The sequence below is a fragment of the Letharia columbiana genome (genome assembly GCF_014066305.1).
Source record: "Letharia columbiana isolate WasteWater2 chromosome Unknown Sc0000020_s0, whole genome shotgun sequence".
NCBI classification, from domain to species: Eukaryota; Fungi; Ascomycota; class Lecanoromycetes; order Lecanorales; family Parmeliaceae; genus Letharia; species Letharia columbiana.
Window position 1 is genome coordinate 361822 of NW_023501061.1, and position 25592 is coordinate 387413.

The following is a 25592-nucleotide window of genomic DNA, read 5'->3' on the forward strand; positions in this document are numbered from 1 at the left end:
GAAAAACAGGCGTCTAAGAACGGATTGATCCCTGCCTTGTCTTACCATCCGTAGCTCTTCGAGAAGGAAACGGGCGTCTAAGAACGGATTGATCCCTTCCTTATCCTACCATCCGTAGCTCTTCAAGAATGGAATAGACGTCTAGGATGGGGATGAGGGCATTACTTTCCTCTGTTCATAGCTCTTCAAGAAGGGAATTAGAATGGAATTGAGGTATTGCATGGGCTTTTTGGTAGTCGATCGTCGGACTAGTTCGGGATTTTCCTCATATTGATCCGTCTTTTTCAGCTGTCCAGGAACCCCCCGCATGTCCAAATTCTCTGGCTTGCTCCCTATCAAATCCCTCTAACGTATAGGTCAGATCCGAAATCTTCACGGTGGATTACCTGTACGTACCCCTCATCACCCACGCCGTTTCGCTCAGATCCTTCTCGGCGAAGGAGTTTTCCAGCACACCCACCCCCCGTTGTATCACCCCTTCGCAGCTTGTAGCGCCAGTACTTCCCGTCCTTCAACACCTCTTCAATAAACAGCTTCTCTTTGCCGTCGCCCTCCTTCTCAGTAAAGATGACCTAAGGCCTTGCGTGATAGATGACCCTCAACCTGCATGGATTGGCCTTTTGTTAGCTGTGACACGACAGGCAACTTCACGTTTGCACGGGCAAATCCCTTACTTTTCTTCGCAGTAGAACTGTGAAATATGAGTGACTGCCGACATGTTGTAGTGGCGCAATAGGGGCTGGATCGTGTTGCGGAGGATGGTGTAGTGGGCGTTCTTGAAGCACAGGTAGCGAGCTACTTTTACACGTTCGTCTCAATACCAGCCCATCTCAGGCCGGTATGCAATACCAGTCCAGATATTTCGATGCAACAAAGCCGTTGCAGCAAGAAAGAAGTGTCTGGAAGTATTTGAGAACAAGGACCCTGATTCTCAATATGAAAGAATCAACCACCTTATCCGTGTAACACAAGATACTCCCCGCATCACGCCTGACTTACCCGACACTGCTTCTTGTTAATCACAGAAACGGTTCAGTATTGGACTCCCTTCATGATACGATTTCATACGGAATCGAGCGTTTCAACAGCCACGGATGACAAGCAGTGATGGAGTAATGTTCGTGGATCTAGGACTGCCAGTCATGAGCCCCTTTTCTGGAATTCGAGAATGCCTAGAACTGCTTATTGACTTGTTTTCGACATTACTCTTCGATCTCAGATTACCTGACTATACTTTATCAGAAAGCTTTTGTGGATCAAGTCTCCATCAAAAGTTTTCAGTACTGCTATTGCCGCCCACGGGCTCCCTACGGTCTTTTCCTTTGGCACTCCTTGCTCGAGAAGCTCATGGGGACAGCATCATGCAGTCGCTGCTTACGCGGCAAAATTGGCCAGGAAGGTTACAAGGACTGCACAGTACCTAAAGGATCGCGACACGTCAGCTGCTTCAAACCTACATTTGAATGCTCGAGTTCTTCACAAAACTAGAAAAGCCAGTGACAAAGAACACCCACGCTGATGTGGCTGCGAAATTCTCATGGCGCCGAGCCTTGGAGAATGCGTGCAAAGCTGCCGAGAACAAGACCGTGAAAGCCCCAATCAGTAGGAGTTTTAGAGCGTTATGACCACTGACGATATATAGCACCGCCGACGGGCCTAGTAGCATGCTGACGGCGGTGATGGTGAGCACTATTCTGATCAGTACATCAATGCGGTGCTTGCTGCGTAAAAGAAGGTCTGGATGGTCGCTGATACGACGCTGCTGCGGCAAGGTAAAAACACTCTGGCACAATTAGTAAAACCGCATCTAGCAAGGACGGAACAGACCCTACATCTTTGGGAAACCACTTCAATAAAGCTGCTTCAACAATTTTATCGAGCCAACCTTCCTCTTGCTTTTCGACCAGAGCTACGAAGTCAGTGCCATTTAAGAGATGAGCTCTTTCTTCCTTGGAAAGCGGTTGATGTTGTTTTATCCAGGTCTTCATTGACTGAAGGTCTCGCGCGTCAGGAGCTCTCAATGACGCAAATCTTATTGTCCTCTCTACCAGGTCGTCTCAACGCTATGTGAGCAGATGTCAGACAGAGAAGCTAGCATCGCTTACCATACTCTTTCAGTTTCGGACCTAACTCCTTTATGAGAGCTTTCCGCTGAGGTTGGTTGTTACGGTGTTCATATCTTATTCTTGACTTTAGTACTTTTCGGCCATCGTCAATGCTCGAATCTTCGTCATCCTGGTCAAGCAAACCCTTTTGTAGCTTCGCAAGCTCGTCTTGGCAATACAAGAGATGTCTAATGCGTGAATGCATGAAACTCCTACACATCAGAAATTTCCTCGAGTCACAGTCAAAGAAGGCTGCAAGCTGTGGGTAACCTTCCGGGTGATCGTCGACTGCCTAACATTTAGCCATTGCGTCTGCTGATATTGAAGACGGAATTCAAGCTATACTTCCTTTGACTGGCCTTTGAATCTCTTCAGATCGCTTTTGCGGTGGGAGATGGACAGTCGATGAAGGCGGCTTGAATTTCACACGCAGATAAGTGGTCAATCTGCGAAGTAAAGTCTGAGAAGCAAAATCTACACAGCATCTGTTACCTAGGTTTCTAGGGTTCAATTTGATGGTTTCCAATTACTTGTTCCTCCAACGCAAGATCTTGGATTTGTCTCTGCTCGTTCCTCGTCATATCCAATTTCGGCACTTCCAAGACCAGCAACACGCCTTCCCCGAGTCGATGCTATCGGTGACATGCGAATTGAGGACGCAGTAGAGGAATTTGCTCCGGCCATGGTCATTCTTGAGGAAACAGTAATGAAATTCACGATCGCTCTTGCAACAACAGGGCAGCCTCTAATATACACGGTGCCTGAGGATGTTTCTGAAGCTGGCTCTCTATTGCCAGGTCGAGGTCTCGAGCTGACTCAGAGACACCATGAATACGAACTGCCTGGCACTGCCTGGTTGCCTCAGGAGATGCTGGTAGCCGCATTCTGCATCAACATCGCTGCTCCGATAGGCTGGGATGACCTCTGTTTTCGTCCCTTGTTCATTTTAGCTATCATGTCCTTCACCATTCAGCTGGTAAAGAACAGAGTTCCGGTGACTGGCCAAGATCTCGTCTACTCTGGCTCAGGGCGCAAGTGCGGAGAACCACGTTCGTCGCGAGGCATATTCAGCAGAGACTCCTCGCGAAGATGCAGTTGCAGCTTTAACTTCAGCTCGAGCTTTCACTCTTCAAAAACAAGTCAGACTGCAGAAAGAAACAAAAGGACATCCACTTTCTAGAGATTAGTCCTTATGCGCTTTCAAGGTGAGATGAAAGGATGCGGATCAAAGGAGCTGAAGCTAAGAGGTGCCAAGGAAAACCAGGACCTATGGAGTTAGAATATCGGACCTTGTACCACGCTACTTGTATGACTGTGTAAGGTAATGCATGCTTTCAATATATACATCAGATATGAACCATTTCACAACGAACATCCTCTTGATCATCCTATCTGCTTTCTGAAGTGGACAATGCAACAACCATAGCCAAGTGTACGTCAGCAGCCGGTGCAGTATGACTTCTATCAAACCACAGAATGATCTTTTACTTAAATTAAGTTGCCGTTGCGAAGCAACTTCAGGGGCTGAGATGTAAACATCAGAGGAACTCTTAAGGCATCATGGGAATACGCCAGTCTTGGCATTGATACTCGGTAGTAATATACCAGAAAGATACGGTAGGCTACAGTATGGCCGGACTAGCTTGAAAGCTTGGACGCTCCGCTGATAAGATTAGGGCTGAGCAGAACGCGAACCTCCGAAAAAGTTGTTTCGAACAACACATACTCTCATTCATCTAGCAAGCCAAAACCCTTCTGGAACTCAGTCTCAACGAGCCTCTCTCAAAACCATGGCCGAGCCCAATCTCCAGGAGATCCATGATTTCCTCTTCGACATCGCCTTGAAAGCTGGGGATATGATCACTTCCGCAAACCCCGGCACAGTAGACACGAAGAAGAATTGTACGTGGGATCAATTCCACTTGAGAATATCTCACTGACACTGGATGATGCAGCCTCGGACCTTGTTACCGAGACGGACAAAGCCGTGGAAGACATGGTCTCCAGCTCCCTCAAGTCCAAATTCCCAGACTATTCGTAGGTAATACCCGTCCTCCCGCGCCAAACACAACTGTCCTGCCATTGTTGTATCATCGAGCATCCTATGGGAAGGCTGATATCCCTCTCTGCAGCTTCCTAGGCGAAGAAACCTCCACGTCCGGCCGCCTCACCCCGGCCCCAACCTTCATAGTCGACCCGATAGACGGAACCACCAACTTCGTGCACGCCCACCCCTACATCTCCATCTCCCTAGCCTTCGCCCACCAGCTCAGACCCCTCGTCGGCATCGTCTACAACCCCTTCACCCAGCACCTCTACCACGCCATCCACGGCAAAGGCGCCTACCTCACCGCCCCCAGCGTCCCCACCTCGCATCCGCCCAGGCCCGGAAGCGGGACCGAGAACACGGAGGCGGTGGTCAGCGCGTACACGATGACGAAGCTGCCGATGAAGATGCCGGCGCCGCCGTTGACGGGGCTGAAGCAGGCGTTGGTGGCGATGGAGTGGGGGAATGAGCGGAGCGGGAATAATTGGGAGACGAAGACGGAGACTTTTGCGAGTCTGGCCGGGGACGAGTCGACGGGTGGGGCCATGGTGCACTCGTTGAGGAGTTTGGGAAGCGCGGCGCTGAATTGTTGCGCTGTGGCACGAGGAGACCTGGACGCTTACTGGGAAGGAGGATGCTGGGCGTGGGATGTGGCTGCGGGGTGGGTGATCGTGGAGGAGGCGGGTGGGAGAGTGGTGGGCGGGAATGATGGAGAGTTGGAACCGGCTGTTGATTCGAGACGCTATTTGGTGGTCAGAGCGAGTGAGGGGAGGAAGGGGCAGGAGGAGATGATACGCGAGTTTTGGGGGGCGGTGAAGGGGAAGCTGGAATATGAATACTGAAGCGGTGGCATGGTTACCTTTAGATTACGATGGCATGACACAAAATATTGCATAGACCGTGGGTCCTGGCTTTCACACGACACGAATAGACTGTCAGCAGGGAAAGGACACAACGGTAACTCGGTCGAATCATCCAGATTCCCCAAGTCTGTGGGATTTGGCACACGGTGAGGATGTTGTTGCGGCAAACATTTTTGGGGGCAACAACCCAGAGGTTTTGACAGAATGAACAGAATCACCGCCAAAGATATACCTTTGGGACCAGTCATCGAGTAAGTACCTCGCCGGAGAAGACCCGTTGGGCCAACAGCCCATAAAGACTGGGCAAACGCACCGGAACCATCGCGACGCCGGCATGGTGTGATGCACCATCAATGTCTAAGCTCTGGTGTGATGCACCATCAATGTCTAAGCTCTAGTGTGATGCACCATCAATGTCTACTTAAGCTCTAGGCAAGCGGTCGGAAAGGGTGGCCATCTGAGGCGCTGGACCTGCCACCGATTCCGTGGCGATCTTAGGCGTCGGTTTGTCATTTGTGATCAGAGTCGTTGGAAGAAGAGCGTTCGAGGTTGGAAAAGGTCTGCTCGTTGAGGCTATCCCTTGTCGATATGTCATGGATCTGTACTAGTACCGCTCCGACTGCGACTCCCCATCGCACCTTGCCCTGCCACGCCGAAGATGGAAGCACCATCTGTCTCATCCCTACCCGAAACAGTCTCATCACCACCCACTCCGATCCACAACAGCCCGACATCCCCCCTCCGCAGCATCTTCCCGGTCAGTACTAGTATCCCGATCCTCACCCCCCTCATCCTCCAAAACCGTCTCCCAGTCCAACTCCAAAACCCGAACCCGGTCCCCCGGCCGAGCCTCCACACCGCCGAACTGCCATTCTGATACGGTGACCCGGTTCCGATCGCAACGGCGCAAACGCCACACCCCTCCCCCGTCAGCCCCCGGCGCGAAGACCGCGACGGCGCTAGAGGGCGACGTGGAGACGACGCTGAGCCGATCGGGTCGCTTCCCTAGTTCGCCATGTGTCAGAGCCGTCCGGCCCGTGAATGGAATTGCGGTGGCAGCGGTGGCCGGGGGAAGATGGACGGCGAGGACGTCGGGAGTGGGGGACACGCTTCGCGGATGTGGATGATGTGACGCGCCATGCAGCTGTCCGTGTCGTTCGCGGCGGCGGCATCCGTCCGGTGGTGGTGGTGGCTGTTGCGGTAGTCCGGACCGAGACTCCTCGTGACGTGCAATCGCGTATCGGAAAAGGGCACCCGGCCGGGGCAGAGTCGTCAGGAGGTTCGATCGCGGCTCCGGGAACGCTTCGCACGCAGGAGTAGTGGTGGAAGTGGTGGTTGTGGGCGCCGAAGATGTCTGTGGCTTCCCCGGTTGATCCCGCGCGATGCGGACTCGATGGCTGTGTTTTCGAGCAACGCGATTCGGGGCGCGCGGGTCGCTGGGAGTGAACTCCGTCCGTTGATGATTTCGCACGTGTGGTTGGTGGTACATCGGTATACCCGTTTCAGGCCACGTGTGGGTCGGCAGACCGGGCCCACCGCGTCTGGGACTGAGCTGGGCTCTCATCTCGGAGGCCGAGCGAAGGGAAATGTCGGCTTCGGTGTTGAGGATGTAGTTGTAGATCATGACATGGATGTCTACGGGGATTCCTTCATTGGTTGGCTGTGAAGGTTTCTTGACAGATTCCGCCAATACACGGCATGACGGTCGCGGCGGTTGCTCGCTCAGGCTGTGAGGGTTTGGTCCGGTGTCGACGATCACTCCGGCAGAGGAGACGGTCCCGATCTCGTTGTCGGTACCGACGTTCACGGTCACAAGGATCGGAGCGTGGCTTGAGAACGGCCAGGGATGTGAGAAGGAAGGGTCGGGGGTTTTGTTGTGGACTCGGATTACTTCTACATCATCATGGAAGCAGTGCGAATTTTTGGTGGAGTGAAGAAGGAACTTGACCTCGAGCTGTGGGTTGTAAAACGGCCAGATCTCCCAGCATAACAGAGCGGGAAAGGGTGTAAGTCAGTGTTGCAAGGATGTGATGATTTGTTTTGTTTGAAGTGCTATGGCTCGAGTGTTGTAATCAAGGCAAGTTGTCAAGGAAAGTGGCGATTCGAGGAGTCAGATTCACGTCAACTTTGGGTACGAGTCCTGATAATGTGTCATCCGTGACTATCTTGCTTTGGAAAAAACAAACAAAAGAAAAGGGTGAACAGTGTAAGAAACCTCTTTGAGGATCTGTACCCTGTCGACTGCCACCTTTTCTGGCACTTAGCCTGTAACACACACGATTCGGACGGTAGTCGTCATACGGCCTCTACAAAGGCTCCACTGTAGTAGAATGCATGCCTGAGCAAGAAGAAGCTCGCGACTATACTCCGTATGGTGTCCAAGAACCTTCGGAAAATGTCGCCAAAGGGACCAAATTAATGAACAGCAGAGCCTTATGTAAACCAAAACACCTTGCAATCATGTGCTCGCTCCCTCTATGAAATGATCCTCGCTATGCTCAACGCCGTGCAAATGCGCGCTTTTGCCCAATCTGATGGAGTTGCCCGTTCATCGGCCCTACGAGCCCAATGCAAAGGATCACAGGCGTGACTGACCTGCCTCCACGTCTGGTCCTGCTTGATAAGTTCCCACGGCGTCAATCTCTCTTCGCACACGCGGATCGAGATTGTTTGCGGTCTGGCTGTAGTGCGGTCCACCGTGGATTATGTCCTCGCCACTAACCCCGTTGGTGTTGCTGTGGTCCCGATTATCTGGGGGAGCGATTGACTTTTCGTCCTCTGCGTCAATGGGTGGCAATGGCGACGAAAGTCTCCGGGGGCTCCTTGTGGCGCCCGCGGATGACTGTGCTTGGTGCCTTGAATTCCCTTGGGCTACATCGCGGGGTTGGTCGTGTTGCGGAGAGGTATCTTCTCGCTTGTATCCGGAGAGCGTGTCGCCACTGATGGGTCTCGATGGCTCAGAACTAGAGCCACCAGTTACGACATTCACAATAGGACGCTCGATATCCCTCTCTGGGTCAAAAAGCTTGGTCTCGTTCTCGTCAAAGTCCTGTCCGGGGTTGGCAGTCTCATATTCAAGCCCTTTCATGAGCTTGTAGAACCCAGAGGCTAGAAGAGCGCCCAGGAGAGGACCGACCCAGTAGATCTGTGCGAAATTTAGTACTTCGATTCGTTGTCGCGGAAGTGGAGGTCAATCTACCCAATGATAGTCCTCAAATGTACCCAGAATGACGTCAGGCCCAAAAGAGCGAGCCGGATTGAGCGAGCCACCGGTGTAGTAGACGCCTGTCTTGATCAGAAAGGTCATACCGGCATATCAGTACACTTACCTGCAAGCTCAGCAATGAAGAGGGAGAGTCCGATGCCGACCGGGGCCACAAAGGTGGCCTTGCTCTTCTCGGCAGCAAGCATGAAGATAGTGAATACCAACATAGTGGTCAAGAACATCTCAATGAAGACGCCCTGTGCTTTCGATGTCCCCGCCCCTAATGATGTTCGCACATTGAGCTGGCCAGGGTACATGACCTCGACAATTCCCGCCGCCGTTATTCCACCTATGATTTGGGAGATGAAGATAAGACCACCCCGTACCCACGGCATTGCTCCAACCAGACACATGCCAAAAGTCACCGCAGGGTTGAAGAGTCCACCACTAATCCTGAAGAAGACCCATGCGTTGACTCCCAAACTAAAACCAAAACACAGGCTGATATAGAGTAATTGAGCTGGGTTTGATCCTTGGGCTATGGTGGTTGAGACACTTCCTTGGGTCTGGGAGTTTGCCACTTGGGTGCCGGTAAAGGCAAAGAAGAGGAAAAGGAATGTGCCTGCAAACTCGCCACACATTGCTATGAAATGATTACGGGTTGGATTGCCAGGTTTGCCAAGAAACGGAAGGCTGGCTCCTTTGGCCAACGTTGCTTTGGTCTTCCCAGCGAGGACGAAGCCTCTGGTCACGTGCGGCTGTTCCATACCCTCATTCATGTTGACAGGAGTGGGTAGAGAAGAGTCAAGATTGGTTGCAACTACACTATAGGTACAAAGGAAAGATGAAGAAGCAAGAAGCAAAGATGATGAGCAGACTGTCGAGAGGTGGTTGTTCAGGAGAGAAGAGGTCAAGATATGCAACGTCTTGGCGTCATCCTTTTTTTGACGGCTGTTCTAGCAGGGGGTGTGGTACCACCAGTAGCATGTAGCAGGGGGGGGGATTTCCATCAGACTTTTCGAAACGACACTTTTTTCCGAGGGGCATGATCTGTGCCGCAGGCCGCTCGGTCATTGGCTTTTTCGCAGCCCCCAACTTCATCGCTAGAGAATATTTACCCGCCTTGGTGGGAACCTAAGACCAGAGTCTTTTGGGCCAGAGGCGTGCCGATGACCTTAAAATGATGGCTCCTTTTTTATTAGATCAACCTTACAAAGTACAAGTAATCTCGCGTGAACTGTTATCGATAAGACGCGTAAGTCCAAAAATGAGGATACGAGTATACGCGTATACGAGTAATGAGAATTGTGCGTCTGTATAATTATAATGATAGTAAAGTACAAGTATAAGAAGGCACTTGATTCCGGAATCCGGCCGTTCTTTCCCCCACCACCATCCACCCAACCGGCGGAGAGTCAACCATCGCGGCAAAAGGCTCGGCTGACTTGCGTCTGTGACAGAAATGAATAAATTGACGTGTATACGCAATTCCATATATGGGATACGATGGCCGCCGTGATAAATCCATCTGTAGAGCTCGAGAGAAAAAAAGAAGAAAGAATCAAAGAGAACAGAGGCCGAAGAAGGCGCACCCTCGTCACCCGTCACCGCCAGCCTTGCGCCTTGGCAACCGCGCGCCCTCATGCCAGCAACGAGAGAACACAGCAAGCATCGATAATTGACTCTGCCTTGTTCACTGTTGTAGCAGCGCACTCCTTGCTGCTACGGTGCCGCTATGTGGATGAGTTGTTCGATCACTAATCCCAGAACTTGCGCTGTTGACCACATCCACGCACCAGACCAAAGACGTTGTAGGCTAATGAATCTTCGCCCTCTTACATTGCGTCCGAGATCAAAGCGTTTCAAGGCATTGTCTTACATTTTCTTACAATATGTCAAAATTGTATCACGTGGTTCATTACTCCGGCTGCTTATGTCAAACATTTCCTGCTATAATTTGCGCAGGCTGCTGCAAATGTAGCAGATCACAGATATCCCTTCGTCGCCAAAGCATCCAACACCTCGAGCACATAAGCAGATTCCTGTGTCTCATCGTACGCCTCCTTCTATACCACATTAGAACGTTCAAGTCTCAAATCCCTCAGACAAGATGGTGCCAGATCTCCTATCAAGCAAATATGTCCAATACAAACAGGATACCAACAAGTTCATTTCATGGTTGGTTGATACCGCAAAGGAACGGCTATGTCAGACAAAACTCCGTACCAACAACTACGGCTGGAACCCCTCTTCTAAAGGGAACGAATGGCTTGTTGATTCGTTGAGGTCTTTGAGGAGGCACTGGATCTACTGACACCCTACGTCACTGCATCACTGACGGAGAATGTTTTGCCAGTGCGACCCGTTCCCAGCAAAAGTGGCGAAACCCGAGGCAAAACGCGCAGCAACCTGTTCGATGACCAGGAGATGGATAAGCTCCATGACCATGATGTTCTTGGAGCAGCTGTGATCGACGTGCACGACGTGGTTGCAGTCGAGGACGCCACCCGGACTCAATGGAAGGAGGTGTACGAGCTAGAAAGCTCTGAAGTAGAGATGCAATGCAATATTGTGCAAGCTTCAAGACGCTCATAGTGTCCTGGATTCCAATTATCGGGACCTGGAAATGCTACAAATCCGGCGAGGTTGATCTCGTCACAGCGTCTGTGGCGACCAATACTGCCATAAACTTCGTCCACGGCGCCCAGGAATAGCTGATGGCATCATACCCACAACTCACAGAGTACCCGAGGATGCTCGATGCTTTCGACACTTTGGCCAAGAAACCCTACACCAGAATTGTAAGTTTTGACCGACGTGATGCCCAGGATATGTCGATGGCCACTGATCATGGCTCAACACGCACCGACGTTGCTCTAGACCCTAATCAAGACTTTGACTAGATTGCGTACCTTTACGCGCGACCTTGCCAGCTATTGGAAGCATTTTGGGACTTGGTTCGACAGTCGCCATCCCGCTATTAGGTATCAAGCAAGGCAGCTCGTGGCGGTGGTTACGACCCTCTGGCAGATCGATCTCAGATGAGCATCGATAGAAAAGACATGAAAGATTCGTATGTCCTAGCTGACGTTCTAGCAGAAGTCTTGCTCTTCACTAAGCTCGTCATGCCAGCCAAGGATGCATTCAGCCGAGGTATGTGGCAAGTTCTTTTGGGGGATGCAATATCGCTGTGGGTCGTATTCGCCCACCAGATATACCTCGAAATATACAGTACGCTTCATGAGCAGGTTGATAGGGGTTTGGAAGAATTGCGGGTCGCGAGGAACCAAGTGCCCTCGCTAAAGGATTACTTGAGAATGAAAAGTCAATGCTCGACGATGATTGGCCACAATCCGGCACCCAACTGCTTCATAGAAAAGACGAAGGATCCCACACAACTAACATGACACTGCCGATAGACTCGACGTCAATCCTGTACCTGTCGGAGGCGCCGAACCGCGGAGGAAATTGCAACGCCCTCGGTCAATCCAAAGCAAGCGAGTGGCACCTTGACGGATGTCGTGGACCGGTAGGGCGACGAGGAGACGAAGAAGATATACCTCAAGGGCAAGCGGCACGCTTGGCTCGGTAAGGGTATTCCAAGATTGGAAATGAAACGGCGACTACGTGCGTGCATGTCTGGTTTTCACATCCTTTGAAGAACTTCAGGTCGAATCGTAGCCTTCTCCCCCTTCCTGGACACTCGCTCTGGTATCCGTAGACGGGGATGGAAGTCAGGATGGTGGATTCTGAGGTTCGAGGCCATGTGCAGGATGGTGATGTTGATGCTGATGCTGATGCTGATGCTGGTTTGGAACCTGTTGCGCAAATGTCTTGAGCGATAGCCTTGCATCTTTCCCAGTGAGTGGGTGGGTGGTCGTGATGCAGATATCCATGCATGCATCCATCATATTCAGTTTAGCGTAGGTGGTTGGGAGCGGTACCGTGAGTGAGTAAGAATCGAATCGATTGGATTGGGTTTTCATGAGTTGCTTTCTTCGATCTCACGCTATTTCAATAGATGGTCGGTGTCAAAGCCTGACAATCTGCGTGATTTTATCTGAGCGAATGTGTCACGGATATGCTTCCTCCACTCACGAGATCTGGTTTCCATGTGATGGAAGTAGATACCGTGACCCATCAAGCTCAAATGCACCTCATATGGAACACCGGCGATCCTAGCACCTATTCTCCACCCTGCCATGCCATGCCATGCCATGCCCCTTTTTTCCATCAGAAATCATTCATTCACTCATTCATTCACGACCCTCAACTGGCCCTGTCCCCCGCTCTTCCTTAGTATCCCCTTCGTCCCCGGCCCGCCTTGCTGCCTGCTATTCTCGCTCAAATGCCCGCTCTCAATCTCCTGCCGGCCGGCGTTCAGGACCCGTTCGTTGTGCGCCTGTTGCTCGGGGCCGGCGTGGAAGCGCCGGTCGACGGAGGAGTTGAGGGTGCCGCGGAGGGTTTCGCCTACGCCCTGTTGGTGGAAATCGGATTAGCAAACGCTCGGGTGGGAAGCTGCGAGCAGGTGAAGATGTGAAGGGCAGGAATCGGATGGGAGAGAGAGGAGAGAGAGGAAGCAGGAGGGGAAGGAATGGGTATTGCTCACGTGGATCCCCACCGCCGCCGTCTTTAAATTCTGCAGCGTGCTTGGCGGTTGCTGCTGCTGCTGTGATGGTGCTTGACCTTGCGTTTGCGCTGGCACCTGGGCCCGCTCGTTCGGCGGCGTCCGGCTCGGATACGAGAAATTGTGCCTGCCTTGGCCTTGTGGACTACTCGGAGTCCCATAATTGTCCGACTGTCTCTGATCGTGGTGGTTCCTCCCGCCCGTGAGGATGGACGACAAGCCCCCACCTCCGCTCGATTGCTGCTGAGGTGGCGCGTTCGAACTTCCGTAGTTGTCCGGCTGCCTCTGATCGTGGTTTCTGCCGCCAGATAGGATCGAGGATAAACCCCCTCCTCCAGTTGATTGCTGCTGCTGTGGTGGCGGATTTTGATTTCCATAGTTGTCCGGTTGTCTCTGCTCGTGGTTCTTTCCACCGCTTAGGATTGACGACAGCCCTCCTCCTCCTCCACTCGATCGCTGTTGCGGTGGTGGATTCGGACTCGGCTCCCTCCTCGTAGATTTCGAGGGTATGTTTGGTCTGTCATTCTCGCGTCGTTGTACCGTTTCCGAAACCTCGGTCTGATCGCCGCCACTATTGACCCTGGGATCCAGCTTGTTAGCCAGATTGCTCGTGTGCGGCCCAGAGGTTGTAGAGGCACCACCGCCGCCTGTTGTGGTGGTAGTCGTGGTTGTAGTGGTGGTGGTGACGGTCTGTCCTTGGTCATTGACGGTCGTCCCGGTGTTGTCGCTGCCGGTCATGCTGGGCGCTGACTGATAAGAATTGTGGGCGTCTGAGGAGGCTTCGCTGCCGTAGGTGGAGTCGGTTGTAGGGGTGGGGCGGTCTTTGTGGCCGAAGAGGCCAAATCTGGACTTTTTGTCTTTGGAGTCCGGCATTTTGTGTTTGGAGATGGAGATGGTGGTGGTGAAGATGGTGGAGGCGATACAAGAGTGAGACTTTGGTAGCTATGAGGCAAGTGAGTGGTAAAGGGCGTGTTGTCAGCGGATGTATATTCCTTGGTCGCGCGAGAAGCTGGGGATATCGTCATTGCAGGGATCCGGTTTTGGATCTGCACTAGGCTACAAAGAGAACGCTTAAGGTTAGGGTCAGGGCTATCTCAGGGCTACGGCTATGTTCGGAGGGGAAGACACCATTTACAATATATTTGGCACAAGGCTCTACCCTCCCGACTTTCCAAAGGGTGGGAGAGTGTGGAGAACCCACGTTTGTTTGTCACAACATTGTGGTAGATAGGCCTGGATATGAAACACTTTCAGGCATTCCGGACCAATCAAATGGCAGACAATTCGGAGACTACACCACCAGCAACAGGGAATCTGGGTGTCGGCATGCCGGATCTCCGTTTCTCGGGCAGTAGTTTGTGAGGTTTTGCCTCGAATCCTATGCTGTTCCTAAGGGGGAACTTCGTAGGAAAGATCGCCTTCTACGCTCGTTTAGTCTCGAGAATGCCAAACTATTCAGGGAGATTTCCGACGTTTGTATGTGAAGCGAGAATCTATATCGCTATATATTGTATTTCTGTAGTTACATTTGATTTTCTACCCCCCCTAACGTCAGACATCTAGTCAACAACCGCCAAAGTCGTGGTGATTCTGTGGTAGGATCCCCGTATCTGCCAGCCAAGTACTCGCAGCATCAATGGAACGATGGATATATGACAGCTATCATGGGTAGTAAACGATCACTTGAAAACCAATATGATCATTCGCATCAACTTTTGTGTATTCCATATAGCTATCTGTGGGATTCTATCCCTATCTTTTCCTGTTACCACGGCGCCGCAGCCCGAGGAAAAAGACAAACATAGTCAATCTATTGCTTACAATCACATGAAACCGCCGCGTATCGCCGCTATCATCCCCACATGCAACGCCTAAATGCTGTTCTTGAGCCGGTCATACACGTCCTTTTCCGCCTGAGTGGGCCTGCTCATGTCGATCTCGGGCTGGTTAGCTTCCCTCACGAGCTTGAAGCGGACGTATGCACCACCCCTCATGTTCTTCGCGATGCCGTCCGAGATGATGCGGTACAGTCCATCATAGCGGATCCCCTTCGACGGACAATGGTCAGCCCTCCCTGCCGAAGTCCGCAGCACCCGGATGGGACGGTCGTCGCGGCGGGATTGTTGCAACGCTTTGGTATAATGGGTGACGATGGGATTGGCTGGGTCTGTGTTGGCGTTGCTGTCGCTGCCGGAGTAGTAAAGTATGTCTTTTTCGTCCTTGTCGAGCTCATCGTAATCGCCTGAGAGATAGGTCAGCGGCGAAACAGTTGAAGCTGGTCAGCTCTGGGACTTACCAGACACCACTATCGAGTAGGCTCCACTCTTCTCTGACCCTGCAATCCCACTCTGCATAGCCCCGTGTGCTCCGTCCCGCAGTGCGCAGATGCGGTATGGCCACCATTGACCAACAGCAATTCCATTGTGCCCAAAACTATTGCAAGGCCTCGTAGCAGACTTGTCGTCGATGCGATATACACGGCGGCGTCCGTCAGTGAGAACGGTGTTGTGCATGATGGATTGGACAGGCAGATCGTTGAGAGCTGGCAGTTCGCGAGACTCTGGGCTGCGTGGATCTGCGGCTTTCCTCCCGCGCTTTTTACCTTTGCTCGCAGGAGCAGGGGAGGTTGAGGCTGGCCGCGTCTCGTCGACGACTTCTTCGATGTCTAGATCTCCTTCCACTTTGGCGAGAATGGCAGCAGCGGCTTCCTGGAAGGTTTCTGGGAACTCGTACGGACGCGTGGCCTTGGGCCATACCCCCAAGATGCCGGTCAGCATGAATTTGATCTGCAATCTCTCCTCGGCAGCGCGGGTGAAAGTTTCGATCTGAGACAGCGCTTTGACGATGTTGAAGACGACTTGACGCTCGTTCGTGGTCAACTGCCGCGGCTTCATGAGCTGGACGATGAAGCGCCCAATGATTGCTTGGGGTTCGTAGCGGCCAATCTCGGGGTAGAAGGGGAAGGTGACGATTGCATTGGGGCTGCTTGGCACAGTCGCAGGCTTAAGACCATTGCTCTCCGCTTTCGTCATAATACCGTCGACAGTGTCTAATGCAAGGGTAGGTGGTGCAAAGGTAGGTTCGATTTCCTCGGACTCGCTGATGTCAACGAAATTAGCATCCAAGAACTCACACTCCGAAAATGGTAGCCTGACTCACGAGGCGGCAGCTTCAGTTGGCAGGAGGCCCATCGTCTCCGCCTGGTTGGTGCCGCCTACAGTCATTGTTGCAACAGGAGGCTTGTTCGTCTGGGACATCTTTGCTGTTGGTGGGGTTAGTATCCGCAAACTCTCACATTGAAGACTGAGATTGGCAGCAAACCTCACTTTGCGATAGCCGGCAGCACCGAGTAAGACCCTTGAAGGATCGACAGAATGTGGTTGCGAGTAGCAGAAGTGTACTTCCAGTACAGGTTGCTGACCCAAAAGACTCGTCCTTGTAGACTCGACGACGTTGTTGACTCGAAAGAGAAAGAGGGTTTAGTCCCTGAAAAGCGAGCTAGCATCTAAACAAAGTACCAGTCGGATTTTGTGCAGCCCTGCACACTAGCCAAATTCAGACAGGCTCTTCGATGGATTCCATCAAGATATATAGTATAATAAACGGCCAGGCTCTTAGTCGTCAAAGATTGCCGTATATATATAGAAATATTCAGCAAGGAGCCTAAATGCAAAGGGGGGCGACCCCGTCCAGATCTGTGCAGACAGGTGCCGAGATGTGTAGGTTGGTGGGCGAGACCGGGTACTTAAATACTCGCAGATGTCACCGTGAATAACAGAAACCGATGCGTCACTACAAAAACAGAGTCACTTCTAAAGCGTCACTGCAGATAAAAATTCACTCCAAAAGCGTCACTGCGTTTCGGTATTCACACTTCGATGCGTCACCTTGTTTCGGTGTTAGCCTCTAAAAATATCGCTGTGTTTGGGTACCGCCCTTGAAAAGCGTTACACGGTGTAGGCAGGAGTCCCTTTAAAGCCTCTATCTCTGGTGGGCTTTTCCCCTGAAGCTGTTGCACCTTTAGGGGTGGTCCCTCAAAAACGCAGCACCCCAAAGGGCTAACACGTCTCCGATAAGACGAATGACCAAGGCAATAAGGCGTAGCAGTGGCAGCAATTCAAGGACGCAAGACTGTGCAATGCTTGTTTTCAAAGGATTGCAGCCGCAGTTCCAGCGAGATAATTATGTTTGCTAGCCCTTTCAGAGCCTTCTCGAAGAGGTTGTAGCCGCAGCACAGGGACCGGATGCGAGAGTTTGTTTTTACTTTGGAGATACGATTGCAGTATCTTGAAATTATGTTGATGAATGCGAGGATGAGAGCCACAAACTAACTTCGTTTGTGGGACAGTGTGTTTCAAGATGCTCGCTCGATCGACTTATAGCCTAGGCTATTATGTTTGATGGGAACCAGCGCTGCGATAGACGAACGCTACAAACAGGGAAACCTGCTCGTGATCGAGCAGCGCGAGCAGAGACGACGTGGGAATAGGCGGATGGCCAGTAGTTGACGATGACCATCAATCGTTAACGAGCGGCTACTGTCCAATGCCACCAAGCACACTAGCGGTAGCAAGCTAGGTCCTGGAAGAGCAGACAACGTTCGATGGGGTTTCTCCCTTCCAGCGAAAGGTCTTCTGTGTTACTGCTAAGAGCCCCAACCCTGAACTTGACAAGTCGGCGACTAGACCCCTTCTGCAAGCGATGCCTTCGTCGGCAAGGCGAAGCGCCTTCGGGCCTGTGCCCCTAGGGATGTCTGGCTCGTGTTACGACCGGCTCGAGCGACAAAGAATGTGTGGCTCTCTGTGTTGAGAGACAGGAAAAGAAGAACACTTTTGTAAAGGAAATAGTCTGGTATGCAAAAGAATAAAAAGGGTTTAATTTGATGGGAAAAGGATCTCTCTTACATGTTTGCAGACAAAATACACCAACATTTAAGTACGTGCGGGCTTGACTCACTGGTGCATACCATGACCAATGAACATCGGCTAATATGCCTGTGCATTGGGTGGCGTGTGTTGTACCCGGAAGCGACAGGGTCTAAGGTAGACTTACAGGATATACAGTTCGTACTCGGAAATCATCGGACATACTCTCTTGATCATGCCTCTTGTTGGAAGAGTCTTCCATAGCACTCGAGCAGGCAGAATGTCTTGTCCGCTAAGAAGTTGGTTGATATGTATCGTTCTCGGACATGGGTCGAAGTTCTCTAATTGAATGAAGTCTTTATTATATCAGTCTCTATTTTATTGAAGTCTTTGTTTCATTGAAGTCTTTATCTCATTCAAGTATTTCGCTTAGCTTCCATAGCGGCTCCGAGTTTTCTTCGTTGGTCACGTGCTCGCGTACTCCTAGTCTCTGCGATTTATATCTCGACGAGAAAGGCTGGGAATGAATCTGCGTACTCGTTATAAGCCAGTGGTGTTCTTGCCTGTATCGTCACTGGCCATTGTCTTACCTCGGATGGACGGATCAGAGTGAAATACATAAATTACAGGCTGCAAGTGCACGGATTTTCTGTGATACAGTAATGCACGTTGAAAGCTTAATTCGTTACCTGGGTTTGGGGCGTACCTTACATAAGGTACTCTCGGCCAAAGAGATGCGCTTCAATGATTTCAAATATTCATCTCAATGCCATACCTAGTGCGGGAGCCAGTGGGAAATGCGTGACCGGCACACGTGATTGTGGAACTGAAGTCACCACGTCCCCAAAGTCCGAGATCATCAGAGAAGTCGTCGCGCTACTCTAAAGTATAGTTCGACAGTTTACGAAACTTCCTTCTGCGAGACTCTTGCCATCCCTCCTTCTACGCCTACGGAGGTGCCCGCCGCCGATGCCACCAATGAGTGCTGTGGTGCTAGATTGATGTTGATGGCACCGGACCTTTATCGAAAGATTTTACCCGTGTGGGTAGACAACGCTCGAATCTTCATCCTAGCGAGATCTCTTGATCTTGCACATATCGGCGGGTGGCTTTTCTTAGCTAGAGAAGCGTTCTCCTTGTTGAAAAAAAATAAGATCAACGCCTTTTTTGCTAATTCCACGGTGGATTCTTAGTCCTTATTTTGACTGTCAAGAGCCTCGTGCAGCCTCAGTAGCTTGGATGGATGCAATACCGTGCATGCGCCGACACTACGTCTCTTCAGCGATGTTACTTTCGTCAAGGCAATCACAAACCCTGTGCTGAGCTATCCTGCCGTGAGAGCCAAAATGTCATTTAGTACATCATTTTGGCTCTGCACTGTAGATCAGCCGTTGCGATTTCTTTCCGCAATGCCTTCTTTTAAGATACCTGCAATCGGACCTGAAAGATCTCAACGCCGGCAACGGAATCGGAAATTCGGCCTTCTTGTCGGGGCTGCGCAGCCTAATTATGAAGGGAAGTCTTCGTTGCATGTACATAAGGTGGCCATATTCCCTCTAAAACAGTCCGTCTACTCCCTTGCTCTTTGATACTAAACACTCCACGTAGAGTTGGCAGGTACCACAACTGGAAGGCAGTCTCCGTCTACATCTTCTCGATATTATTCAAAGCTTCACCATCAAGGCACTCTTCTTCTTCTTCTCTGAAAGAAAATACTCCTCGTCCTCCTTTTTGTAACACCGCCCAGAAGAAACTCTTCGTCGGTATGATGGAGGCATCATCCAACTCAAGCAAAGTAGAGTCTCGAATCCAGAATGCAGACGCTCTAGCCAATGCATCTCCATATTCCGCTCCTACCAAGAACAAGGAGCGGTGGACGAAAGAAAATTTCAACCTACTCACCAAATTCATGAATGAGGGCAAAAGCTTTAAATATATTAGCGACCATATCGGACGTACAGAGGTTGATTGCCTTAAAAATTGGAGTAAACGTAACTCATCAGGCTGGTATGCACAGCAGCTCCCACCGGCGATGCCGGCAGCTCAGGCTGTTCCATTCCCCCAAAGCCTGTGGTCAAGACAGAAGATGAACTACAAGTTTCCCTTCGAATGGGAGGCGAGGACTGGAAGGAAATCAGCGCAAGACTAAGGCGTCCCTGGAGAGCCTGCTGCATTTACTCTTATAGGATGCATCCCGATCTTGTGCAGGAGCTGAAAAGGCAAGGCCTGGATGACGAAGAAGAAGAAGAAGAAGAAGAAGAAGAAGAAGAAGAAGAAGAAGAAGAAGAGGAAGAGGGAGATGTAGCTGATGGGTTCAGCGAAGAAGAGACTATGGGTGACAAAGAGACTGAGAGCGAAGGGATGACAGACGTAGGAGTGAAGGACAATGAGGCTGAAGCTGAAGCTGTTATAGACGAGGGCGAGGTCGAGGACTGGTGGAAGGAGCATTCATTACCACTGAAGGATCGCACAAGGCTCAAAAGTGAACCCAGAATAACGACTGCATCTTACGTGTAGAAAATTGAGGATCGAAATGGCATAGATTTAAGCAAGGCATCCACAAACCTTGACTTCCGTGACGCCTCTTTTCAAATGCCTGCACCCCAGTCAAATCCCCTGCAGCCTGCGAAAACCAATCTCCAGCGTCCAAAAAATTACAATCACACAGTATCGGCCAAACGCCACGGATAAATCAGGAAACACGAGCGTCTCTCTGAGCTACGCAAGACCGATGAGTCATGGATCGAGACTTGGGAGGTTTTGAAGAGTACCCATACCGATGGGGACTGTTGTACTTGTTGGTTTGAAGACTGTTGGGATGACTTCGACGATTTTTTTGTCAATGGCGAGATTGATCTGGAGAAAGTGAAAGAGGGTATGGTGAAAAGACGTGGAGGTAGCGATATGACCGATGGAGAGACCGATGTGGCCGATTGTACGGTGGACAATGGAGAAGCGGATGAAGAAAGTGATGAGATGGACGATGGAAGGCTGAGCGCCTGGTTGGCCCGTGGTAACGCTCTCGCTTTTCCAAATTGCAGTGAGGGCCCGAGTTCCCCTCGTTGACATCGGTAGGTACTAGTATAGTGTCGTGTATCATCCGATCTTACATATCTTGATTCTTCGGCGAGCAACAAACTTCCGGATCCGAGAAAGTTGCATCCGGGTGCACGTGCTATAGACGGTAAGAATAGGTGGATTATCTTTCCAAACAATGGCGTTCGATAGGGTGATCGTATTTGGAGACCCTAGACGTGGGTATTCAATTGCATACTCTGGCTTGTACGAATTGAAACATCTTGATCTCCGGAACGCCTCATTGTAGATGCCCGTTTCGGTTTCGTAGCTATTGAGCAAGTCTTCCGCCATGCCGAGTGACCGTGCAAGCTGACGACAAAGAAGATCACTTGCGGCATGTGTAAAGGAGCGTGCCCGAGTTAATAAAAAGCTCACCTTGCCTTGTTCCTCATCAACTTCAGGCACACGAATTGTGAACTACGGCTGCTTGAGATGCCTAGACCTTGTGTGTTGGAAGGAAAAGAACCCTCGCAAGAGCTTCGTCGCGGTATCTCCAGCTTGGCGATCGCCAGCCAAAATGGTCGAAAGACCGTCCACTGCGAGCGAAGTCCAGTCTCAGAACCAGAAAGTAAAGGCTGTATCACCGCTCTCTTCTATCGGCCCTGCGACAAAAAGGACGCAAATTGTGTTGGAGATTCGGAAACACTCGTCGGGCTCAAGATGGAGGGCGAGAGCCGGGACGCTATCAGCAAACAGATCCCGGGGCACCATGCTGACAATTTCAGAAGTAAGTGGTCACATCGCAATGATAATCGGGAGAAATCAGGCGCCGGGAGTGCTTGGTCAGAAGCGGAGGATCGATCTCTGGTTGCCCTCTTCACGGAAGGTCAAGATTGGAAGACGATCAGTGGGAGAGTTGGGCGGAGCTTCGGCGCCTGCACAATACACCTTGAGGACTATTCCCCAAATCTCTTCGCCGAGAGTCATTGGCCATGGACTCATGATGAGGATCGACTACTCGTCGCTCTTCGACTCGAAGGCATGGATTTTGAGATCATGCATCCATATTTTACCGACCGCACCGTGCTATCGTGTAGAACGAGATAGGACCGGGACCTCAAACTTTTGCCAGAACCCCAAGTTTCCTGGAATTCAAAGGAAGATGATCGTCTCCTGGCCCTTGACTCCATAGGAAGAAAAGGCGTTTATATGACAAGATATTTTCACTTCATGAGAACCAGACTGCACTGGATTGCCATAGCTATTGGTTTGAAGAATGTTGGGAGTTATTCCACGAGCTGATCATCGAGGAATTGGAAAAGCAAGGCTGGAAGGACGCAGCAGAAGAAGGAGAAGAAGGAGAAGGAGGAGAAGAAGGAGAAGGAGGAGAAGGAGGAGAAGGAGGAGAAGGAGGAGAAGGAGAAGAAGGAGAAGAAGGAGAAGAAGAGGGAGAAGAAGGAGAAGGAGGAGAAGGAGGAGAAGGAGGAGAAGGAGGTGAAGGAGGTGAAGAAGGAGAAGAAGGAGAAGAAGGAGAAGAAGGAGAAGAAGGAGAAGAAGGAGAAGAAGGAGAAGGAGGAGAAGGAGGAGGAGGAGGAGGAGGAGGAGGATGGTAAAGATGATGATGAGAATATAGGCGGGGAACAGGCAGGAAGGACGGATCGAGGAGAGGAGTGGGGCGGCCAAGAAGATTGGTACAATAGAGGAGCTGGTGGGAGAGGGAAGACCAAAGGGGAAAAGGAGTTGTATGATGATAAGGCTGACGCGGAAGGAGATACAAATGACGAATATGTGGAAGACGAGGTAGAAAGCTGACCTATTGAAGGACTTGCTAAGAGAAAGATCTCGAATCATGCATTTGCTGGACCGTAGTGATCTAACACTCGCTGCATGTAAGGTGCAAAATGTATCAAATCATTTTCTCCTCCTGCAAATTCTTCGTGTCATTTTGACTGGCGGGAAAATGGAGTGTTCCTGTAATTACGAGCTTCTTACTATCTCAATCACCCTCATCTGCCGAGCAGGTATGATGCGAGGGCAAGACAGCTTATGAATTCCTCCAATAGATGCCGACGCTCTCCCATTGATGCGTTGATGTTGACTGTTGAAACAGGAGGTGATCGGGCAAGCAGAAACGAGCTAGCCGGTGTAGGCCCACAACGTCCCGATGCTCCTGATTGGCCAGAGATTCAAAGCTTGTCACAGCTCGTCTACAGTAGAGTAAATCCTATGCGCTGAACCATCCAAGGCACCTGAGAGCCTTTGCTTACCTTTGACAGACTCCCTCAGCCAGCGCGACCACTTTGCCAGCTGGCTGGATCCTGTTGGCTGCCCCGCGGCAAATCGCCTGCATGCAGTATATATGTACGAGATTCAATACGGAATCGCAGATGCAAGCCTCCGCGCTTCTCACCCAATCAATCCTGAGGCGGAAGAAGAGCAAGCCCCTGACCAAGGCGTGGCAATATATCTCAGGTTCGGAGGAAAAGGTGTATGAAAGCGTCCAATCAGTCAAGTTGCCCTAGCTTTGGGCACCTTAGCATGCCCGTCGCCACCACAATATCTACTTCTTCCCACCACCATCACCGCACTCAAGTTTACCCTTCGCACTCTTTACGATACCAGGCGTATGAAGGCGGTCCAAAATCCACGGTCTCAGATTCAAGCGAAAGTGTGGAAAGGTTAGTCGTGGGTGGACTGAGACGGGTCCATGCTGGGGCCTGCAAAAGTCCTTCCGAGGAGCGTCGCCTAAGAGCCAAGGGGGCGATGACCTCTCATACACCTCGAAGAACGTATTCAGACTCTAAAACAAACGCGAGGGAGACGTATGTGAAGGAACCAAGGGTGGCAGTTCGAGAAGTGCGGAGGAAGTCTGATTCAGAACATCGGCACCATCACCGCAGATCCGAGAAGGAGGATGCAAGGGAAGGCGAAAGAGTCTACGTCTATAAAACGCAAAAGAAAAGCGAGGGGGAAGCGGATCGGTCTAGGCCTAGCAGCCTACGGAGATCGACAACGAACGCCGGCGAAGCAAGTAGGACAAGGCATGAGCGGCAGCAAACAGGGGACAGAGAATTGCAAAGGAGACACTCTGAGCGAAGGCGGCCTCACCACGAGGAGAAAATTCATACTCCGTTACGGCGCGAGAAGCGCTCGATCGCCGATTATGTTCCAAAGAGCACCCGGGATAAGGCTCCGGTCACTAGGTAGATACATATCTCCTCCGAGGCATGTATTCCGAGTGCTAAATGCTTGTACTGCAGAAGCGCGTCTGTCCGCGAGACCATAACTACATCGTTCTTCAGGCCGCCCTTGAAGCGAAGTCAGACTTCTGCCCGTCAAGCGCGACCCCTATCGTCTGACCAGCCCACCTCACCACCCGTACGCGAGAAGTTGGAGCGAGCGCCTTCTACTACTAGAGGAACCAGACCAGCTGCTCGGCCATCGAGTATTCTCGGTTCGATATTTGGGCTCCCTACACCAGCCAAACCGGTCGCACCAGCTAGGCCACCTAAGCCAGAGCAACAGTAAGCTTTATATACTTTGAAATCACTTTCGTGCTCCTGCTGACCCAGAACCTGACAGAGTAGAATGCATAACGTGCCTCTCCGACGACGTCCCAATCTCCAAAACCGCCTTACTGCCCTGCAAACACCGCATGTGCAACGCCTGCCTCCGCCGCCTCTTCACCCTTTCTACAACCGACCCACAACATATGCCTCCCACTTGCTGTACCAAAGACTGCATCGACCTGAAACACGTCGACAAGCTCTTCGACAACAATTTTAAAAGAAAGTGGAATCGCAAATATCAGGAATACACTACCAAAAACCGCATCTACTGCCCCGCAAGGGGCTGCGGCTCATGGATCAAACCCGCACATATCCACGTCGATACCAGCGGTGGCGCCAACGGAGGCAGGAAGTATGGCAAATGTCAAAGGTGCAAGACGAAAGTCTGCTGCACGTGCAACAACAAGTGGCATTCCAGCCGTGAATGCCCCAAAGACGCCGCCACGCAGGAGTTCATCAAGGTCGCGAAAGAAGAAGGATGGCAACGCTGTTTCAACTGCTCTGCGACCGTCGAGCTGAAGGAAGGTTGCAACCACATGACCTGTCGCTGCCGCGCCGAATTCTGCATGATCTGCGGTCTCAAGTGGAAAACGTGCGATTGCCCCTGGTTCAACTACGAAGCCGTCGAAGCCGACCGCCTCATTCACATGAATGTCCCTCAAATCCGCAGAGCCCCGATGGGGAATCCCGCACGCGGATACCAGGAGGAGCTGGACAGGCGAAGGGACCAAGAATTGAGAGACGAGGCGTTTGCGAGGAGGATCCAGATCCTCGGCCTGGATGGCGAAGCCGACCTGATCGACCTCGACAACGCGCCCTACGTCAATGCTGCACCCCATCGTACGAACGAAGACTGGATCCGCCGCGCCGCCGAGGTTCTCTCCGCACTGCACAACCCAGCCCACGAGCGCGCCGCGGAGCGTTTAACGGCCGAAGCCCGACCCCAACACCGTCGTCCAGCACCAGCACGAGCGCCAGAAGAACCGCCCTTGAGACCGCACGCACCGCCCCGACCCCCGGAACCGGTACTGCGGCAGCAGCACTCGGCAGCTTCGAGACAGTACAATAACCGCCCGACCACCCGCGCCAGCGAGAGAGTCGTGCCGAGGCGGGTGGTGAGCGACTATGCGACCGAGGCGGCGAGACATCGGCCGCTGCCGCCGGGCAGGGTCGGTGCGGGGGCGACGGGGGAGACGAGGAGGGAGAGTTTGCTGGCGGGGATCGTGGAGGGGAGGACGGCGGAGGGGAGGGTCGCGGAGTGGAGGCGCCATGTTGGGCCGCTTGTTTGATTGA

The 25592-nt window shown here is 51.7% G+C and overlaps 10 protein-coding genes across 10 annotated transcripts; 6 read left to right on the forward strand and 4 right to left on the reverse strand.

Moving 5' to 3' along the window:
- Positions 1–202: 202 nt before the first annotated feature.
- Positions 203–3285, forward strand: HO173_006708 (uncharacterized protein; the record flags this gene model as incomplete). Its single annotated transcript, XM_037308616.1, has 2 exons — positions 203–242; positions 2768–3285. The coding sequence occupies 2 exons, from the start codon at positions 203–205 to the stop codon at positions 3283–3285; spliced, it is 558 nt and encodes a 185-aa protein (XP_037164459.1).
- Positions 3286–3895: 610 nt separating this feature from the next.
- HO173_006709 (uncharacterized protein) lies at positions 3896–4994 on the forward strand (the record flags this gene model as incomplete). The annotated part of the gene is made up of 3 exons (XM_037308617.1): positions 3896–4007; positions 4061–4142; positions 4238–4994. 3 exons carry the CDS (start codon positions 3896–3898, stop codon positions 4992–4994), a joined length of 951 nt encoding a protein of 316 aa, XP_037164460.1.
- Positions 4995–5715: 721 nt separating this feature from the next.
- On the reverse strand, positions 5716–7170 carry HO173_006710 (uncharacterized protein; the record flags this gene model as incomplete). The annotated part of the gene is made up of 2 exons (XM_037308618.1): positions 5716–6844; positions 7136–7170. The coding sequence occupies 2 exons, from the start codon at positions 7168–7170 to the stop codon at positions 5716–5718; spliced, it is 1164 nt and encodes a 387-aa protein (XP_037164461.1).
- Positions 7171–7593: 423 nt separating this feature from the next.
- On the reverse strand, positions 7594–8999 carry HO173_006711 (uncharacterized protein; the record flags this gene model as incomplete). The annotated part of the gene is made up of 3 exons (XM_037308619.1): positions 7594–8160; positions 8215–8300; positions 8345–8999. The coding sequence occupies 3 exons, from the start codon at positions 8997–8999 to the stop codon at positions 7594–7596; spliced, it is 1308 nt and encodes a 435-aa protein (XP_037164462.1).
- Positions 9000–9955: 956 nt separating this feature from the next.
- HO173_006712 (uncharacterized protein) lies at positions 9956–10815 on the forward strand (the record flags this gene model as incomplete). The annotated part of the gene is made up of 2 exons (XM_037308620.1): positions 9956–10031; positions 10577–10815. 2 exons carry the CDS (start codon positions 9956–9958, stop codon positions 10813–10815), a joined length of 315 nt encoding a protein of 104 aa, XP_037164463.1.
- A 1657-nt stretch (positions 10816–12472) lies between these two features.
- HO173_006713 (uncharacterized protein) lies at positions 12473–13720 on the reverse strand (the record flags this gene model as incomplete). The annotated part of the gene is made up of 2 exons (XM_037308621.1): positions 12473–12697; positions 12830–13720. 2 exons carry the CDS (start codon positions 13718–13720, stop codon positions 12473–12475), a joined length of 1116 nt encoding a protein of 371 aa, XP_037164464.1.
- Positions 13721–14718: 998 nt separating this feature from the next.
- On the reverse strand, positions 14719–16104 carry HO173_006714 (uncharacterized protein; the record flags this gene model as incomplete). The annotated part of the gene is made up of 3 exons (XM_037308622.1): positions 14719–15089; positions 15144–15946; positions 16007–16104. The coding sequence occupies 3 exons, from the start codon at positions 16102–16104 to the stop codon at positions 14719–14721; spliced, it is 1272 nt and encodes a 423-aa protein (XP_037164465.1).
- Positions 16105–19477: 3373 nt separating this feature from the next.
- Positions 19478–20778, forward strand: HO173_006715 (uncharacterized protein; the record flags this gene model as incomplete). Its single annotated transcript, XM_037308623.1, has 3 exons — positions 19478–19667; positions 19730–20194; positions 20522–20778. The coding sequence occupies 3 exons, from the start codon at positions 19478–19480 to the stop codon at positions 20776–20778; spliced, it is 912 nt and encodes a 303-aa protein (XP_037164466.1).
- A 444-nt stretch (positions 20779–21222) lies between these two features.
- Positions 21223–22542, forward strand: HO173_006716 (uncharacterized protein; the record flags this gene model as incomplete). The annotated part of the gene is made up of 2 exons (XM_037308624.1): positions 21223–21813; positions 22057–22542. 2 exons carry the CDS (start codon positions 21223–21225, stop codon positions 22540–22542), a joined length of 1077 nt encoding a protein of 358 aa, XP_037164467.1.
- Positions 22543–23268: 726 nt separating this feature from the next.
- HO173_006717 (uncharacterized protein) lies at positions 23269–25588 on the forward strand (the record flags this gene model as incomplete). Its single annotated transcript, XM_037308625.1, has 3 exons — positions 23269–23933; positions 23991–24254; positions 24313–25588. The coding sequence occupies 3 exons, from the start codon at positions 23269–23271 to the stop codon at positions 25586–25588; spliced, it is 2205 nt and encodes a 734-aa protein (XP_037164468.1).
- Positions 25589–25592: the final 4 nt, after the last annotated feature.